We start from the raw sequence: 13,569 nt of genomic DNA on the forward strand, positions 1-13,569 counted from the left end.
TAAATATTAAATATCTTTATAATTTCATAAAAGCATAATGAGTTGATAAAAATTATTCGATTATTGTTTCTATTTTTTTCATATAATCATTTTTTAATGAACTGTCAATGACTAGGGAGTAGCTTTCTTCCACTCTTCTTGATGTTACATCCGTTAACTTTCAAATTTGTGGGTATACGTTGTAGAAGGAAGGTTTTCGAAAACACTCGGCTGCGTTTTATAGTGTTTAGTGGTGAATTGCCTCGAGCATTTGTGATAATTCTGATTGGATCAAGATGTCGAACAAGATGTATTATTCAGATAAATACTACGATGATAAATACGAATATAGGTTGGTATAAATAACAGCAGCATATTATAATGTCTCATTTAGATTTCGATTTTGGCCAAATGTGCCATTTTGAATCGTTTTGCTATATGTACAAGTATACACTTTCTTATTATATATTCATATTGATATTTTCTTAATGATATCATTCGAAAATTTTCTTATAATGAGGAATGTATTCATTTCGTTGTATTTTATATACCTAATTCCGTAACTTCTTTGTCTAATTTTTGGATGCAGAGGTAACGTATCATTTAAATGGCCGTCTGGCACGTTCTTTTGTTTGCTTAGTAGCCTATCCACTCTTAAACAATATTGAAATTGGGATGGAGAGATGAAAAGAAAGATAGAATATTATAAAATGTTAATACAGTCATGCAAATTTCATGATCTTTCTTATTGAAATATGTATATTTTTACTTAAAAAAGTACTTTCTAATTGCCACATTTTACAGTATGTTACAAATTTCTTTTGCACTACTATTTTGTTTATTAAAATCCACCATTTTAAAGACAGTGTATAAATAAAAACATAAGATTATTGGTAATACATATATGGATGTATGTATATATTACTTATGGTTCTTTTATTAGGCATGTAGTACTACCAAAAGAAATGATTAAATTGGTTCCAACTACTCATCTCCTCTCGGAACAAGAGTGGAGAGCTATTGGTGTTCAACAAAGTCAAGGATGGGTTCATTATATGATTCATAAGCCAGGTATGCCAACTGGTTGAATTCTTTATTATATACTATTCAAATTTTATTATTATCCTCTGCTCTTTACTTTAAATTGTATTTACAAAATAAATTTTTAATAGAAGATTAGTAGAAGTATTTTAATTGGTAAATACTTGTGTTTCAGAACCTCATATTTTACTCTTTAAAAGGAAAATAACATCTCCACCACCAGAAAATTGATTGTACTGACAGCATTGTAACAATTTGTAAATAATACTCCAAATCATTGTTAATATTCATAAAACAACTCAATTATAGCAGCTGATCATTCTAGTGGCTTGTAAAATCAATATAAATGCAATGTTAAGTTGATAAATTTATATTTAAAATTCACTGAGACAGAGTAACAATTTTGTTCTTTCTAAATTCTTTGTGGAAATAACGTAATTCATTGTTTTAATTTTTCCTTTTAATGTGTCATTCCAAAAAATCAACAAGAGAATTGTGTATATATGTCTATAAAATCCCTTAGTTTTTAATTACAGTTTAAATAGTACTTATATTTTGGATTTACCATGACAGCTTGGTATTTCATTTAATAAGTAAAATTTGAGTATTCTGATTCTTTTCTGAAAATCATAGTTCTGTAGCAGATTTAGTTATTCTGTTAAGGATTTATTGAGTAAAGAAAATTGTCATTTTGTGATTAAAGTGCCTTATACAAATGTACTAACTATTAAGGTATATTTTAGTATTACATGTTTAGAATAATCATTCCTTATGTTTAACAAGAGTGATATAGTGGAAAAGTGTATCTTTAAATGTTAAGTTTTCACCAGTTGCATTGATTTTAATCTAGAATTCCAATATTAATAATTAAGTATCAAATTCTGCATTCATTACATATCTTGCCATACAATTTTTTATATCATTCAGAATTACATATTGCTCTTAGTTTACATATAATGTTATCTAGAAGCTGCTCTCTAATTATATGTATTTCTTGCAACATTTTATCAGTATTTCCGAAAAGTAATTTTTACATCTAAGTATTAAATGATTCACTTATTTTTATTAAATGAAACCTATACTCTTTGTCCATTCTTAAATAAACATTTGTAACAAATACATGTCAGTTTAATTTTATTTTCCTTAAATAATTTTATTCGCGAATATGTGATATGTATTGTAATTATTTGTATCAGAATTAACTTTCAACGAAGAATTATGCAAACCAAGTTGCGTTGATACAAGATACATGTGTTTCTTCATTTGTATTCTTGGGCGACAAAAAGTGAAACAAATTTAGCCGAATATGCGAGAAAGGAGGGGCAGAATAATTAACACAATCACGTGACTGACCTCAATCCAATTATACAAACATCGTCCCTAGCGGTCAAGTAATTCTCACACTAATTTTTGTAAATTTTACATTAATTAAATCATCGTTTATGAACTGACGTATATTGCGTGCTACAGTTCGTTTCACTTTTATTACATAATTTCGTTACCATTTCTAACAAGGAAGCAAGCGATTAGCGAAATCCATCAAGATTAGAAAAAATTAATTTACATTTTTATAATTAAACCAAATAACTAAAAATAATATCTGCGAATCAAATAAAAAAAAGATTGCGCTATAATATGTATAATAATATATTTTTTTGAAATTCAAAATACCAGCGCTATATCATTTTTTCATTAACAGTTTCATCCAAAAATATACGATATGTATTTCGTAATAATTATGGTTTGACTTGTACGTGTGCCAATTACCGAACTGTCTACTATATAAGGTATAACCATTCATTCAAGTTTCGAATGTATATGTCGATTGAGGCACACGCGGTTTCGCAAACCGCGTGTATGTTTGCGCGCGTGCAACATCGTAGGATCTCCGGCTACATGGTGAAGGTACGTAAGAAAAACGACGAAGAGGGAGGATAGTGTAGTCGGAGTTCGGTGAAAGGGGGCAAAAGGATGCCGAGGCACAGAGAAAGAGAAAAAGATAGAGGGAGAGAGAGAGGTGGGATATCAAAAGCAAAGGGTGATGGAGAGGGAAAGAGATAGTTGATTTCTGACGCACACATGGTTGCATCCGTACTATTCCGTACGATACGAAGGGCTCTGTTCTCATGGGCCGGTCGCCGTCGCCGACAGTCCACGAGAACAGAGCGTACCGATAGTACGACGATCGCGCTCGCGGGAAGAACAACATTTCGCGTACTCTAAATCGAAGCGTGATCAGCATCCCGATTAAAAAATTAGCACGCGCGCAACGTGATTCGATCGCATTGCCGCGCACGCAGTTTCTTCTATCGACGACCACAATCGTGAATAGAACTAATTTATCGGGTAAGTCAATTTTTTTTTATAAATACCCAAAGCGAATATTTATAAAATATACGAGATATATCATTCTTAGGGAAATGAAAGCATTCGAGGTTGAAAGCCGTTGTAGTTGAATGACATGGTAGTTTTATAGAAACCTGATAGCGATAATTTAAATTTACTTTTTTAACAGTGATATAGGAGGTAAACGTCTAAACGATGTGACAGGAATCAAAGGGTAAATAAAGTCGTGTCTCGTTGCGCTCATCTTTGCCCCGACTGTAATTATGATCTACATAACACTTACGACTTTTCTCATTGCGTATCGTTAGATGTATCTATTGTGCTAGTAAAAAGAGTCGAATGATTTGATACAATGCGCATCTTGTCTCCACAATAGTCAATCCACGTACACAATAGAGAAATAGAAATTGAACGCGCAAAAATTTGGCCGGTAAATGTTTGATTTCGGCATTGTTTTAAAATGTATTGTATATCGAGAAAGGTATATGTATCTTTAAACAGTTATAAATCAAAGAAAACTGTGCCTTTATAAAAGTCTGCAAAAAGCTAAAAAAGAAATTCTTTAGTCATTACTATCTTGAAATGACAAACAAACACTTGAAATTACGATTTTCCACGCATGTAATTTTTTCTTTTCTTCTAGACATGTGACACCAGTGTTATCTGTGTATTGAATATCTTTATTTAGACTTACTCATAGATACGCGCTTCGCACAATAAATCCATAATTACCATGCTTCTTTGTTCATTTGATGAATAATATATCAAGTGTGTTTCAAATTTTTAGAACACCGCGCGTTCTTCATCGTACGGTTACTATCGCCATGTGCGGTTCAAACAAGAATGGCACGTGTATTTGGTTCCTATCGTCTACTTTCATTTGCCCTCGCCCGGAGCGCATATAAATCGAATCTTCTATCTTGCTTAATAATTATGTCAACACGAGATCAATTTCGGTTACGTCTCTCTTATTTTTCTTTTTCCCTTTTTCATATTCGTGAAATCAGTGTGAAAACTTCCACCGCGCATGAAGAAAAATAATGACAAATTTTTCTGCAGTATACAATTTTATTAGTGGATGGAACGTAAAGGCAGATTTCCAGGACAGTTTAAACCGGTTAATACCAGTTTCTGCGAGATATACATACATACATATATGTATACATAGCACGATGACGAGAAAATTTGTAGTTTTAATTTATATTTTTATTCATTAATTAATTTTATCAGTTTAATATTAATTGATCGAAGATTCCTGATAAAAACATGTATGCATCTTTTATAATAAATTTGGATAGATTTAATTACGCCATACCGTTTTTTATGATAAGAATATTTGATACCGGATGCTGCGGAATTAGGGAATAAACATGAACTTAACACCATGTACTGTAGGGTTAATTGGTGCTGTCAGATGATGGGTATGCTTGCACGATGCGTGTCGCGGGCAATATTTAAATGAACAATTAACATTTATAAATATTTCATATCGTTTGTGTTATATAATAAGTTATATTATGCATCATCTAACATGATGATTAGAATGCAGGATCAATGAGTCTTGGAGCACGCCTTGAGGACTGTTTTTCTGTTCACTTTTGTAATTATATGGATAAGTATACGTTTTGTGTGTACATTCCATCTATAGAATATTTTGCTAGACTTACGATCAAGAACATGTTACAAATACCCTGATAATATCGGTTTCAATTATTGCTTAATATATTTTATCGATAATAAAAAAGTTTAATGTAACAGAAAGTTATAAAAATATTTTAATTTACTCGAATTAAGTCTGAATGTACACAGCATATAAAATTGAAGATACATAAAACTTATATGTAATTTTAAATAAGCCAAATTATGAATTAAAAAGTTCAAGAAATTGATTATTTGCAACCAACAAAATTGATGGAAAACGTAAATAAGGTAATTGCATTATAGAACAATACCTGCCGCAAGATAAAAGCGTAATTTATGATAGTATAGTAATAGGGGCACAGACCACTACCATGTTTAGAGACGTTTAGTAATATAAAATTAATTAGTCTATATTTACCTGCATTAATTGTTCATGAATCTCAACCAACGTTTAAATCTGGAACACTCTATAGTATCTTATATTTATCCATTATTTCACTCCCACATGTCAGTCTTATCACGGTCTTCCACACATGTGCAAATATTTTAATATGTTTACAGTTATAAGAACGACATTACATTTCGACAGGCTGGCATAAAAAGATAGTAGAGTAATTAGGGTGCTATCTCTTTCATACATATACTATATATATAATTATATATATATAACTGTCTGAAGCAATATCTTATTATCATATTACTAGAACGACTCATGTAATATATTTCTGAGAAATGTTATGTTAATTTTAGTCAAGACGCAAATTTACATCGATTCCGCGCTGTATTAAGTAAGACTAAAAATATTGTTGCTTTTTTTAGGAAAAAAGACGATATGGCTCATCCAAAAAAATGGAGAAGTTGTATGTCAGAAAACATGCTGACAATGCTTACAGTAGCCGCTGTAGTGGCGGGTACGATTTTCGGTTTCATCTTAAGAAATGTCAGAGACGAACCATGGACAAAGCGCGAAGTTATGTATATTCAATTTCCGGGAGACATATTTCTTCGAATGCTCAAAGCGCTTATATTACCACTAATCATTGCTAGCATCGTTAGCGCAATCGGCGGATTAGATCTTAATTTATCCGGTAATTAAAAAAACATGTGTATACTTTTTGCAGATAATCGTCTGTGACGAATGGATTGCGTGGGTGTACAAACTTGTTTACGTGAAGATGCCTGGTTTGGTAAAACACAGATTACCGGTATTTTCTGGTGTGATTTAGCTTAGTCAGAGAAAAAACAATTCCGATAACAGATGTCCTATCTTTTTAAATTGTTAATTTAGAAGCATTAATGACCTAATAATTATATAAGAAAGAACAATAATAGATACTCTCTCTCTCTCGAATCAGCATTTTTCCGTTAATATTCTGTTTTTCGTTGTTTAAACGATTGAAAATGATGATTTGTTATCTCACAGTAACAATTCCAGCATCCACGTTTTGCAAAATACTATTACATATTAATCCTAGTATATCATTAAAGGAACGAAATAAAAATTTTGAAATGTATTTAATTTACAGGAAAGATTGGTATAAGATCAATTTACTATTATGCATCAACGACAATATCTGCTGTAATTCTTGGTATAATTTTGGTCTTAATTATTAGACCTGGAGAATACAGTACACATGGTATGATCGCAAAGGATAATGTAGCGCCAACTAGAGATATTACAACTACAGACACAATATTAGATTTAATCAGGTATAGCAATAAATATTACATTTGTATTACAATAAGTTTCGATTTTTTTTACGAAATTTTATTTTTAGGAATGTGTTTCCGCCGAATCTTGTACAGGCTTGTATTGCTCAGGTATATTAATTTTCCTATAAACATTATTGATTAATATTGTATAATAAAAATTTTAATTAATTAATATTGTGCTTTAGTACCGCACAGTACTGATAGAGCCCAAAAATAAAACAGGGGGTAAATATTACATTTAAATTAAATTTGTTTATAATTGTGATTATATTAATGTATTTTATAAACAATTTAATATTTTTTCCAGTAAACAACATACAAGATTGGGACATAAGTCATAAATATGGAGATGGTATGAATACTTTGGGGTTGGTTGTATTTGGAATTGTGTTAGGAATAGCTCTTAGTAAAATGGGTGAACAAGGAAAAATTCTCTTATCTTTTTTTGACGCTTTATCTGAAGCAACAATGCTTATTACTAAATGGGTCATATGGTAAGCAAATGACATAACAAATTATTTATTTAATTAATTTAAGTCATGCAAAAAGTTTTATTTTTTTATAGGACATCCCCAATTGGTGTGTTCTTTCTTGTTACTTCAAAGCTTTTAGAAATTCAGGATATTGGTGCTATTGCTGGACAATTAAGTTTATATTTCATTACAGTATTATTAGGTTTGATTATTCATGGTTGTGTAACACTTTCTGTTATATTCTTCATTTGCACAAAGCAGTTGCCATTTAAACTCATAGGCAAGATGACTCAAGTTTTAGCTACAGCATTTGGTACCTCATCAAGGTGAATTATATGAATTAATTCATTCTAGAAAACGTGTCAGTAAAAGTTTGGGATTTATAAATAATTTATTTCTGTGAATACAGCACTGCCACATTGCCAGTAACAATACAGTGTTTGGATAATATAGGTGTAGACCAGAGAATTACAAGATTTGTTGTTCCAATTGGTGCTACCATTAATATGGATGGGACTGCATTATACGAAGCTGTTGCTGCAATTTTTATAGCTCAAGTCAGGAGAATTCCATTGACTCTCGGCAATGTTATTGGTGTTAGGTAATTGTTGAATTAAATGAATTGAACTTTGAAACTTAAGCTTAAAATCTTAACAACTTTGATGGTTTGATATACTTTTGTAGTATAACAGCAACTGCAGCCAGCATTGGAGCTGCTGGCATTCCACAAGCTGGTCTTGTTACAATGGTTATGGTGTTAGATACTGTAGGATTGCCTGCTGAAGATGTAACACTTATCATTGCAGTAGATTGGCTCCTGTGAGTTATCCCCTTTGGCATAATTATTAATCAAATTAAAATTTTTTACATTTTAAATAATTGTTAAATTCGCCTATAGGGATCGTTTCCGAACCACAATAAACGTCATATGCGATGCACTCGGAGCTTGTGTTATCGAACATTTAAGTAAAAAAGATCTTGAAGCAAGTGCAAATCTTCAGGAGGAAACAATCGAATTAGCCAGAGTGAGGAAAGCAGATGCATAATTTTTTAGTTTTCTTGTTACAAATTCGCCATGATATTATATGAACACAATTTTACTGTGTTCATAATATTTTTTATATACTTTATAGTCAATAATTTGTACTAATGTATATTCATGTTGACTCTAATTTTAATTTATATGATAATCTACACATAATTATGTAATTACAAAGTATTTTAATCACAAGAATGCTGTTAGATACTTAAAAAGATTGTTACTGTTGCATACTTAACAAAAAAAAGTGATCGAGTATTAATGTACTTTAAAAGATCAAACCTTGATTTATTTATGTTCATAAATGTATTAAAAATACATAGTTTTTTTTATTTAAAAAAAATATTTTATTGCAATTACTCTTCTATGTGAAATTTTAAATATTATATATTCCATTATATTAAAACATTCCACAGATTTATAGAATACAACTAATATAAAAATTATATTTAATACTGCTTCACTTCTGTACATACATAATATTTATTAATTTAGATTTTATTAATATAATCTTAGGAATAATTTCTTCTAATCATATTTGAAAATATACATTATGAATTCTTTCTATAGTTTCATGTTCTTAAATTATATGAATTCCTTTAAAATTTGTTTAATTATATCTTTAAAAATGATTGTTTAATCATAAACATATATATACCTTGAAAATAGCGAAGATTTGTATTTACATTTACAAAGCAATTCTTTTGTACAATTATGTGTCTAAAAGAACTTAACACCTTGATTGTCATCAAATAAAATTAATTCTGCTTTCTTATTTCCTTCCAGTGTTTTAAGTGCTCTGATTAATACTTCTGTATCAAGTCCATAAAATTCTAAAAACAGGAAGCATTTGTTTTACATTATAATTTTTCTTATCTTCCTGAAATACAACTTTTATAAAAGTACATACCCTGATTTGTTGTATCTTCTCCTTGTGTTAACTCAAATAAAGTACATACGGAACCGACAAATCCATTCTCTTGTGCCCAGTTATAAATAATTTCACCCCATTCTTCCAAAGTATGCCAATAAATTAGCCACCTTTGTCTTGTCTTATCTAATGGGCTTGCATTCCCTGATCTTGCTAATTCTTCCAATACCAATAAGATAGCCTCTGATGGTAATTTGCCTGTTTCATATATTAAGGAATAAATTTGTAGGCAAGTAATGAGTTTATCATTTTATTCAATCATTGTTATTGTAAAAAGGATACGATTAATTGCAGTATTATTAAATAACGGGCTTGAATGCACTTCTCTTATATCTATAATAGACTGTTTTGTTATACGATAGTATTCTAGGATTAAGCTTTTCCATGCTGCTAATTGTTTAGCTCTAGTATCTGAATGAGGCTGAAGTCTGAAAGTTTTCATCAAATATTTAAATATATAGAATGTCAGAAGCTATGCTTATGTATGTACATAAATCATAGTTTAAAATAGATGATCAACATAACCTATTAATACTTACGTAAAAAAAGGAGGAAAACTGTATTGCCATGGCCATTCAATTTCTGCCATTATTATTAATATATCAAAAAACTTATGTGAATCACACGATGATACAAGTAGTTATACCTCCGAAATATTCTTCATAACAAAAAAGGATACTTCTGAAAATTCTAACAATAGGAACAAGTATTTCTGAATATGTCATCTACAATTACAATATACGCGAATGCGGCTGGGTGGTTGATTGGCTATCTTATCACTCTGAAATTGTTTTCTTAGAATCAAAACTATATTGCAAGAAAAATTAATCAGTTATAAAACTAAAAAAGTAAATGTGAAGAAAACAAAAGCTAATTAATGAAGTTATCAAAATATTTTAATAACATTTCTAAAATGATAACTTTTCTTTAAAAAAATGCTCGTTTTACAAATAGCATTATACATTTATTTAACAATAAATTCATACAAACAATGATGTAAACATATCAAATTAAGTATAAAATACATCCTATAATATCAATTACAAATTTAACCTAGAAATATCGATTACTGTAGCTATTTAAATTTTCATAAATGATTATGTATTGGTTTTGGTAATATATTCCTTCATTTTCAAAATCTCTGTATGGTCTTAAACTAGAAAATGGATTCTGTTCAAAATATGTATACTTTACATGATTGTTTAAAACTTCATTGAGTCTGATTTGTTCTTTTTCTGCTTCTGTTGAAGTATAAGATGTTAGAATCAATGGGCAATTTTGTTCAGCTACTATCTCTAAAGATTGTCTCCATGAATAGTTTTCAGATCTAAAATCTTCACATTCATGTATTCCTGCATTATATCCAACAATAAAATCTGGTTTCACATATGAATCATCATTTGTATAATTCTCATAAAGCATACTACATATTTGAATTAAAAGTTGTTTATTATCATATTGACAATCCTTACACAGATTCACTGATACGGAATCTATAGATAATTCAGGTCCTATTAGAAAAATTTGTACTGTTGTAATGCATGGTAACCAGTGTAAGAGAATTTCCCAAAGTTCTATACTATCAATGTCTATCATATTGGCTGCAATAATATGAACAACGAAACTATTACCATTCAAAAGATATCGCAATTTTTGCATTGCGTAAAGAAATGTTAAAGGTCGTGAAAGATATTCTGAATTAATCATTGTTTCCTCTACTATTGACATATGTGAATTCTTCCATGGTTCAATGTAAGAATCTATAAAATCTTTCATGTTTTTTGGTAAATTTACATGATTTATATGATATGGTATTCTCATTTTTGGTATCTTTCTCTCATGTGTTATTGAGATTACATCTAAATTAAAACATAACTTTATCAGATCACAATATCTTTTATGTACAATATCATCTTTGTGCTTTGTGCAAAAACTAGTATTTGGACAATTAGGGCAATCTTCAAGAACTCTTATATTTTGATCATGACACACAACACATAATCTAAGAAATTTGAACATTTGCTCTTCATAATGCTCTAATTTTCTACCAACCTTTATTGCTACTAGTAACATGAAATTCATTTTCATTTGAGTCCAAGCTTTTATATCAACATTCTGTTGAATATTTAAAAAGGTTGATAGTTGATTGTCCTTTAAAATATTGCATATTGCGTTGCATAAATCTTTATGTTGCGACCAATGCATTTTTTGGTGTTCCTTGGAACAATAAGAGATCATAGTGCAATTACCACATCTTTTTAAAGAGATTTTTCCCCCAAATTTTTTACAAACGTGGCATGCATTTGCATAAAAGAAATAGTTATATTTAGGTAGCATTTTATGTATAAAATTTTGTATAAAAATGTACAAATACAAAGGTATGTATGTAATATAAAATCTTCAATTATAAAAATTGTTTTCTTTCTCCGTATTGAGTGGCGATGCATACGATTAAGTATCATTTTATATAAAATTTTTCTTGATTGTTCAATCATCGTGTACGTTTCACATTTTATATAAAAGATTATGTAAGATCTATTATATTTAGGTAGATTATGAACGCTATACACTGCAAATATTTGTAAATAAATAAAAACTTCACTAATAATTTATATTTTATATATATCTGTTTCAATAAAAGCAAAAATCTTTTCAATAAAAGTTGTCCATAAAACAACAATTAGATCTTGCTATATTATAAACAAACTTCCGACATAAAACCAAAAACAGTATTGCCATCTACAGTACAAGATTTAGACTTTGAGTACGCTTAAATATTTACCGTTTGCTTTTAAATGTTTGATAGTGGGAGAGTTTTGAGATGAAAATTAACAAAATGCAGATCCACTGAGTTAATTATAAACGTATATTACCATATTGCCATATTTATAGTCTAAGGTACAGTTTAATAAAACCAACTAAAGAACTCTATTCGATAGTTCTAACCTTGAAATCGTGTTGTTCCATAATAAATGTCATAAGCGGTATTTGACAATATAACTTTTTAATCTTATATGAAAAATATTCTGGATATAATATGTCGTAAAGTGACAAATTAACAGCCTTTGAAACTACTAAAATATTTATTTGTCTTTGATATTTATCAAAATGGGGTTATCAAATAAATACGAATAATGCCTCAATTGTTCTTAAATGATTAATGGAATTGTTACTGTGTTGGATTGTGTTTTTCTTAATTCTTTTTCCAATTTTTAGTACGTTTCATCGTTTGTGAAATTATTATTCCTTTCAGAATTGTTAAAAATATGATTACCTTGAGAGGAAAATTGAAGAAGGATAGTGATATATCAAACTCAAAAAACAGAGAATATAATAAACGCGTTTCTGTCCGTGATAAGCTATTAATAAAAGAGGTATAATGAGATAAGAATGTATGAAATTGTTTTGAAATTAGGAAAAAAATTATAACTAGCTGTTTTAATTTTTTCATTCATTTAGGTTCAAGAAATGCAGCAAACATTACCTAGTACATGTCAGGTGAAATTTCAAGATCCTGATTGTCTACATGAGTTTAGTCTCTTGATTGTTCCTGATGAAGGATATTGGGTTGGAGGTAGATTTCATTTCCAAGTTTATATACCTGAAGAATATAATATGGCTGTAAGTGTATCACCATTAAAACTTATATATAGGTATTTGTGATCAGTCTGATATTAACAAAATTATTTTAGCCACCAAAAGTTAAATGCCTAACAAAATTGTGGCATCCTAATATAAATGAGGATGGTAACGTATGTCTTTCAATTTTAAGGCAGAGTAGTATAGATGAAATGGGATGGGCACCGACTCGTAAACTTAAAGATGTTGTATGGGGTTTGAATTCACTTTTCACAGTAAGTCTTTAAAAATTCTACTTAAAATGTTTCTGTGATTATATTAATTAATCATATCCTTCTGCAGGATCTTCTAAATTTTGATGATCCTTTAAACAGAGAAGCAGCTGATCTATTTGTAAAAGATAAGGAGTCCTTTCGAAATAAGGTTAAGGATTATGTTATGCAATATGCAAAAAGATGATTCAGATCAGTGGATAATGTTATAACAGTGACACTGTACGTTTATGGAATTAGCATTTTATTTTGGAGGAAAGTTCGAATTTGATTTAAAAGTGTTCTTTTAATTTGATATCGATTAATTTGTATTTAACTATCATTCAGTACTACTCTTCTTATTCTAGGGAGATTGTTTTGTTTATATTTGAATCTGTTAATTATATGCAGCTTTTGAATGTTATGATACTTCATTGCAGTTAAATTTGTGTAATTAATGGTACAGAGAGTGAGAATGGAGAACATGTCATGTGTACAATATACTTATCCTTTTTATGGAGCATTGTAATGATGAAAGACCATAATTTGTAAATAAAGTCAATATTTAATAATAAA

The 13,569-nt window shown here is 29.4% G+C and overlaps 5 protein-coding genes across 9 annotated transcripts; 3 read left to right on the plus strand and 2 right to left on the minus strand.

The window, feature by feature from the left end:
- The first annotated feature begins 134 nt into the window (after nt 1-134).
- On the plus strand, nt 135-1,404 carry Cks30A (Cyclin-dependent kinase subunit 30A). Its single transcript, XM_033339054.2, has 3 exons — nt 135-331; nt 923-1,050; nt 1,196-1,404. The coding sequence occupies exons 1-3, from the start codon at nt 276-278 to the stop codon at nt 1,249-1,251; spliced, it is 240 nt and encodes a 79-aa protein (XP_033194945.1). The 5' UTR covers nt 135-275; the 3' UTR covers nt 1,252-1,404.
- A 1,737-nt stretch (nt 1,405-3,141) lies between these two features.
- On the plus strand, nt 3,142-8,550 carry Eaat1 (Excitatory amino acid transporter 1). Of its 2 annotated transcripts, XM_033339047.2 has the most exons (10): nt 3,142-3,366; nt 5,827-6,095; nt 6,534-6,717; nt 6,786-6,828; nt 6,906-6,945; nt 7,028-7,214; nt 7,286-7,519; nt 7,603-7,794; nt 7,878-8,012; nt 8,092-8,550. In XM_033339047.2, exons 2-10 carry the CDS (start codon nt 5,840-5,842, stop codon nt 8,237-8,239), a joined length of 1,419 nt encoding a protein of 472 aa, XP_033194938.1. In that variant the 5' UTR covers nt 3,142-3,366; nt 5,827-5,839; the 3' UTR covers nt 8,240-8,550. The 2 variants fall into 2 exon arrangements, with proteins under 2 accessions (XP_033194938.1, XP_033194939.1); XM_033339048.2 differs by lacking the exons at nt 3,142-3,366; nt 5,827-6,095 and adding an exon at nt 6,111-6,212.
- Nucleotides 6,695-9,953, minus strand: Vps25 (vacuolar protein sorting 25). Of its 2 annotated transcripts, XR_013060070.1 has the most exons (5): nt 9,703-9,953; nt 9,446-9,591; nt 9,143-9,361; nt 8,891-9,065; nt 6,695-8,024 (listed from the first exon to the last, which is right to left on the minus strand). XR_013060070.1 is itself a non-coding variant. In XM_033339053.2 (4 exons), the coding sequence occupies exons 1-4, from the start codon at nt 9,750-9,752 to the stop codon at nt 8,953-8,955; spliced, it is 528 nt and encodes a 175-aa protein (XP_033194944.1). In that variant the 5' UTR covers nt 9,753-9,953; the 3' UTR covers nt 8,665-8,952. The 2 variants fall into 2 exon arrangements, 1 of the variants encoding a protein (XP_033194944.1); XM_033339053.2 differs by lacking the exon at nt 6,695-8,024 and having other exon boundaries at nt 8,665-9,065.
- A 152-nt stretch (nt 9,954-10,105) lies between these two features.
- On the minus strand, nt 10,106-11,844 carry LOC117159318 (uncharacterized). Its single transcript, XM_033339049.2, has one exon. It carries the CDS (start codon nt 11,498-11,500, stop codon nt 10,217-10,219), a length of 1,284 nt encoding a protein of 427 aa, XP_033194940.1. The 5' UTR covers nt 11,501-11,844; the 3' UTR covers nt 10,106-10,216.
- A 69-nt stretch (nt 11,845-11,913) lies between these two features.
- Nucleotides 11,914-13,569, plus strand: LOC117159319 (NEDD8-conjugating enzyme UBE2F). Of its 3 annotated transcripts, XM_076624281.1 has the most exons (6): nt 11,914-12,061; nt 12,417-12,537; nt 12,623-12,784; nt 12,856-13,017; nt 13,085-13,236; nt 13,362-13,569. In XM_076624281.1, exons 2-5 carry the CDS (start codon nt 12,430-12,432, stop codon nt 13,199-13,201), a joined length of 549 nt encoding a protein of 182 aa, XP_076480396.1. In that variant the 5' UTR covers nt 11,914-12,061; nt 12,417-12,429; the 3' UTR covers nt 13,202-13,236; nt 13,362-13,569. The 3 variants fall into 3 exon arrangements, with proteins under 3 accessions (XP_076480396.1, XP_033194943.1, XP_033194941.1); XM_033339052.2 differs by having other exon boundaries at nt 13,085-13,569; XM_033339050.2 differs by having other exon boundaries at nt 12,061-12,147; nt 13,085-13,569.

Source organism: Bombus vancouverensis, chromosome 14, assembly GCF_051014615.1.
Source record: "Bombus vancouverensis nearcticus chromosome 14, iyBomVanc1_principal, whole genome shotgun sequence".
Lineage (NCBI taxonomy): Eukaryota > Metazoa > Arthropoda > Insecta > Hymenoptera > Apidae > Bombus > Bombus vancouverensis.

Excerpts from the sequence above, each read along its gene's own strand:
- Eaat1 (XM_033339047.2), top strand. The coding sequence starts at position 5,840 with ATGGCTCATCCAAAAAAATGGAGAAGTTGTATGTCAGAAAACATGCTG. Across the intron at positions 6,096-6,533 it reads ATTAGATCTTAATTTATCCG|GAAAGATTGGTATAAGATCA; the intron begins GTAATTAAAAAA and ends TTTAATTTACAG. Across the intron at positions 6,829-6,905 it reads TACAGGCTTGTATTGCTCAG|TACCGCACAGTACTGATAGA; the intron begins GTATATTAATTT and ends ATTGTGCTTTAG.
- Vps25 (XM_033339053.2), bottom strand. The coding sequence starts at position 9,752 with ATGGCAGAAATTGAATGGCCATGGCAATACAGTTTTCCTCCTTTTTTT. Across the intron at positions 9,592-9,702 it reads AGTTTTCCTCCTTTTTTTAC|ACTTCAGCCTCATTCAGATA; the intron begins GTAAGTATTAAT and ends GAAAACTTTCAG. Across the intron at positions 9,066-9,142 it reads AGAAGATACAACAAATCAGG|AATTTTATGGACTTGATACA; the intron begins GTATGTACTTTT and ends TCCTGTTTTTAG.
- Cks30A (XM_033339054.2), top strand. The coding sequence starts at position 276 with ATGTCGAACAAGATGTATTATTCAGATAAATACTACGATGATAAATAC. Across the intron at positions 332-922 it reads GATGATAAATACGAATATAG|GCATGTAGTACTACCAAAAG; the intron begins GTTGGTATAAAT and ends TTCTTTTATTAG. Across the intron at positions 1,051-1,195 it reads TTATATGATTCATAAGCCAG|AACCTCATATTTTACTCTTT; the intron begins GTATGCCAACTG and ends CTTGTGTTTCAG.
- LOC117159318 (XM_033339049.2), bottom strand. The coding sequence starts at position 11,500 with ATGCTACCTAAATATAACTATTTCTTTTATGCAAATGCATGCCACGTT.
- LOC117159319 (XM_033339052.2), top strand. The coding sequence starts at position 12,430 with ATGATTACCTTGAGAGGAAAATTGAAGAAGGATAGTGATATATCAAAC. Across the intron at positions 12,538-12,622 it reads ATAAGCTATTAATAAAAGAG|GTTCAAGAAATGCAGCAAAC; the intron begins GTATAATGAGAT and ends TCATTCATTTAG. Across the intron at positions 12,785-12,855 it reads CTGAAGAATATAATATGGCT|CCACCAAAAGTTAAATGCCT; the intron begins GTAAGTGTATCA and ends AAATTATTTTAG.